Genomic DNA, 4,841 nt, shown 5'->3' on the forward strand with positions numbered 1-4,841 from the left:
ACTTGCAGAATAGTAAATTAAGGGAAAGGAAATCAAATCACTCTAATGGGAGATATGAATTTGTAGAGTAGATATATGTTCCTATTGATAGAATATTTTTAATATATGGAGTGTCCTAAGAATCTTAGTGCAATTTTGAGCAGTTATATTTGCTAGACAAATATACATAAACACATATATACATAATAGACAGGCTGTCCCAAAAATCTTAGTGCAATTTTGAACTTTAATAGCTCAAATTTAAGGCTATCTAAAACACTACGACTTTTGGGATTGCCTGCATATTATCATTTCTGATGTCCTTCAACAATTCTATGAAAGGAGAGATGACAAGAATTAATTCAATTTTGCTGTTAATGAAGTCTTGGAGAAATTACTTGTCCAAGGTCATATATCCTAGTTAACAGTGGAGATAGGATTTGAATTTATTCAACCCCAAATCCAGTCTTTTTTCTATCATATTAAAGAGTTGCCTGGAGCAGTGCAACTTTAAGTGCCTCAAAATATGTAAAAGAAGCAGAGTTTTGTCTCAGGTTTCCTGACTTGGAAAACAGTTCTCTATCTCCTATGCCACATTGCCTCTCATGCATTGTTGTTTCTTTAAAAAATGAGCACTGGAGAATAGAGTTTTATAGAAGCTTTGTGATCAAAGAATTAGACTGAGGGTAGGAAATTGAGCAAAATAAAAGTGCTTGAGGAAATTTTAAAGGAGTGAAGAACATGTTCGGTATGAGATAAGGTTCTGAAAGAAGAATAAACCAGAGGTATTGATTTCTTGGTGCCACTCTGAGGTTCAGCAATCAAAAAAGCTTAAATGACTTTAAGATGTACTAATAGAAACTCCCTGAACATTAAAGGGGCAGTGATAGTCCTTTTGTACATTATCCTAGTTGGACCATATTTTGATAGTTATCTCCAGTCTGAGCACCATATTTGAGGATGGCTAGCTACAATTTGGGAGTTTGTCAGAGGATAATTTGGGATTGATGAGATTGACAACCATATTATGTTGAAGAAAAGTTCACTTTGAAAAAGAGAAAACTGTAAGTAAACATGATTAATGTCTTCAAACTGATATGAGGGAATAAACTTGTTCTGTTCGATTCCAGAAGGGAGAATTAGGGAAAAGGTATAGAAATTCGCAAGAGTCACATTTTGACTCAGTCCATGGAAGCACAACTCTCCCAAAGTTAGTGGTTTTCTTCATTGGGAATTGAATTACTCATTATGGCAGAACTTTAAGCAGTTCTTAATGCTCTTGTAAATCAGATGCTTGCTTAGATTGGGATCAAGCTAAATGATCTCTGAAGTCTCTTCCAGCTTAGGGATTTTATGAATCTTATGCTAGAGAAAATGGGGAAGGCACTGTGATTGACCATGAGTAAAAACAGGAGAACCTAATTAGAGAAAGCAATCATTGCAGGCAGTCTTTGGCCCCTAGGCCAGACACTCTTAAACCTGCAGTGCCAAAACATATGGAAGAGATGGATTTCTATGTAAAATATTTAGGTAGAACAAAACGGGATTCTTTTCTTTTCTTCCTTGCAACATCCTCTCTTCCCATTCAAACATCCTTATTAAGATAATAGCAGCATTTGTGCCATAGGAACAACAGCACTGAAGAACATTGTGATTAATGGCTTAAAATGAGAACATTAACTAATAAGATGTAACTAGCATTTTAACACTTTCAAAATGCTTTCTTTACATAATTGTTGGGAAGAAGATAGTGAAAAATTACATCTCCTATTTCACAGATGAGGCAATCAAGTGTCAGAGAAATTCTGTGATTTGCTCAGGGAAAACTAGTTAATAGGTTCCAGAACTTGGAGCAGAATCTTTGATAGAATAATAATGGCTTACATTAATATAGTACTTAAAAGTTACAGAATTTTCTCTCATAACTATTCTTTCATATAAGGAGAGGAAATATTGTTAACCTCATTCTAGAAATGAGGAATAGAAGATCTGATCACTAATCTCCAGATCTCAAGTTCATTGTTCTTTCCACAGTACTCTGCTTTCTCTCAGAGATGAAGTCATAGGATTCAGAGCAGGAAAGGACTTTAGAGATCATTTAATTCATTATCTTAATTTTACAAATAAGGAAATGGAGACCCAGAGAATTTATATCTTTTATGAATTTTTTAAATAAAAAATAAATTTTCAAAGTCATACTGGCAAGAAGCAAAACTTAGATTGTAAGCCAACATTTTCAGATTTCAAATGTAGCACTTATGTACTATCCTATTTGCTTCTGCCTCAGAGGTGTAATCTTCTACCTTTAAGACAAAGCTTCATGATCATGTACTACCATAGTGTCAGTGTTTATGTATTTGGTTCCAAATTTACATCATTGTTGACTATATTAAAAAAAAAAACTAAGAAATCAATTTTCAGAAGCCTTAAAAAATCACCTCTACAGGTCTTGAGATATGTATAAAAAGAGTTTTGTTTCTCAGTATTGTCTCAGGATTTTAGATGACATCTTATCTCTTTTTTCCTCCTTCAGGTAAACATTAATGTCCTTAATCCTGATGGCAACCCACAATTACACTTCAGTGACTGAATTTGTTTTCTTGGGTTTGACTAACCGACTGGATATGCAACCAGTCATCTTTGCAGTCATCTTTATCATGTATCTAATTACGGTAGTGGGTAATTCCTTGATCATTACTGTAACCTGGATGGACCCTAAGCTCAAAACTCCTATGTACTTCCTGTTGAGTCAGCTCTCCACTATTGACATCTGTTTCACCACTATCACTGTCCCCCAACTGCTGATTCACACCTTCTCCAGGAACAAGACTATCTCTTTTACTCAGTGTATGACTCAGGTCTTTTTCTTTGTAGCTACAGGTAACATGGAAGGTTACCTATTGGCAGCTATGGCCTATGACCGTTACGTGGCTATTTGTAATCCTTTGCGTTATGGGGCCATCATGACCCAGAAATTATGTATTTGTGTAGTCCTGGTGTCTTGGTTTCTCATGTTTTTGAATTCTCTTTTACATACCATCCTTGTCTCAAGACTTCATTTTTGTAACAATCACATTTTACACTTTTTCTGTGATGTCCCTCCCCTGATGCAACTCTCCTGCTCCCGCCCTATCATTAATGAGCTGATGCTTCTAACAGAAGGGGCTACAGTAACTCTCTCTCCATTTGTCTTTATTCTGGCCTCTTATGTCTGCATTGTTGTTACTGTGCTTGGTCTACGTTCAACTGCAAGTTTACGCAAAGCTGTCTCCACGTGTGGCTCTCACATTGTGGTTGTGACATTATTCTATGGAACTGTTATTCGGCTCTACTTCCAACCAATCAGTAATTATACCCTGGACCGGGATCGACAGGTAGCAGTCTTCTATACAGTGGTTACTCCTATGCTGAACCCTATCATCTATAGCCTGAGGAATAAAGAGGTGAAAGGTGCTCTCCGGAGAACTCTGAGCAAAATCTTCCAGTAAATATGCAGCTAACTCTGCTTTGGACACTTCATCTAATATACAAAACAAATATATACATTCTAGGCAACTAGATGGGGGAATGGAGAACATGACTTTGTTTTTTTTTTGTTTTTTTTTTTTGTTTTTTTTTAAGAGATAAAGAAACCTTAATGCATAAAGGATCTGTTATTTCCTATCCAATTTTTTCTTTCATGAGGCAGATTAGTTTATTTCTGTGTTTTTAATATATGATCTTCATGAACTTCTGTAGTTGAATACATATATCACATTGTAGCAACTATCTGGCCATAAACCCCTGTGACATTAGTTAGTTAGGCTGGATTCCAGTCAACATACACATAACTCTGCACTGAAAGCCTTTCTCTTTTGCTGACATTTCTTTTCCTATGTGCCTTTGATAAGCCAGGATCATGATGAGGTATCAGAGAAAGATTTTGGTGGAGGAATAATAATATCTCATATTTATTTATTTTTCTTTTTAACAGTTAACATTTAAAATGCAAATGATTACATTTAATTCTTTCAACAATTCTTTTAGTTCAGTAACTTTAGCATTTTTATTCCCACATTGCAGATAAGAAAACTAAGAAGTGTCACAAGTCAAGTCAGAGTCAGAACTGGACTGTACTTCAATATTTCTTAAGGTGAAGAGGAATTTCACAGAAACCCAAGGATCTAATAGTGGAATGAGCTACCTCCTGAGCAGTTACTGGATGTTTTTAAAAAGAGGTCCAATAACCATTTGTGATATTGTAAGAGGAATATTGCTTCACATTGAAGTTGGATTAGATATCCATTCCAATAACAGACCTTATGTCCAGTCCATTGTCCATGGAATCTCAAAGCTTCCTTTAATATACAATTATGCAAAGCAGTGTGTAAATTCCTTATAGTTTTGATTTCAATTTCATATTAAACTGATTAATGCACATCAAATTATTGATAATTCTAGATTATTGATAATTTATCAGTACTCAGAAATGAGCATCTAGATGAATGACAAGGAATTCTTTTAGCTGATTTTAGAGGACATCTTGTTCACACCTTGGACTTTCACAGGTAGATTCTGAACCATGTGAGGAAAAGATGATGGGAAGGGAAATGTTTAAATAAGTAGTAAATATAAGACACAAAGTTGAGGTTGGATGTCAACTCAAAAGAACATTGATACATTGAGAGTAATGTGAAATGTGTGGATTTTAAGAAGGCTAAAGACCAAGCCCACACAAGTATGGGAAGATTGAACCAAGAAATTTGTACTGGAGAAAATCAGATAGACTATATGTAAAAGAAGAAACAAACTTGTTCTATATGGCCCAAGGCAGCAGGAATAGAAATTTTAGATTAAGATTTTAGGAAAATATAAAAATGACA

The 4,841-nt window shown here is 35.0% G+C and overlaps 1 protein-coding gene across 1 annotated transcript; it reads left to right on the plus strand.

The window, feature by feature from the left end:
- The first annotated feature begins 2,537 nt into the window (after nucleotides 1–2,537).
- On the plus strand, nucleotides 2,538–3,467 carry LOC127546787 (olfactory receptor 1361-like). Its single transcript, XM_051973730.1, has one exon. It carries the CDS (start codon nucleotides 2,538–2,540, stop codon nucleotides 3,465–3,467), a length of 930 nt encoding a protein of 309 aa, XP_051829690.1.
- Nucleotides 3,468–4,841: the final 1,374 nt, after the last annotated feature.

This window comes from Antechinus flavipes, chromosome 2, assembly GCF_016432865.1.
Source record: "Antechinus flavipes isolate AdamAnt ecotype Samford, QLD, Australia chromosome 2, AdamAnt_v2, whole genome shotgun sequence".
NCBI lineage: Eukaryota > Metazoa > Chordata > Mammalia > Dasyuromorphia > Dasyuridae > Antechinus > Antechinus flavipes.

Excerpts from the sequence above, each read along its gene's own strand:
- LOC127546787 (XM_051973730.1), top strand. The coding sequence starts at position 2,538 with ATGGCAACCCACAATTACACTTCAGTGACTGAATTTGTTTTCTTGGGT.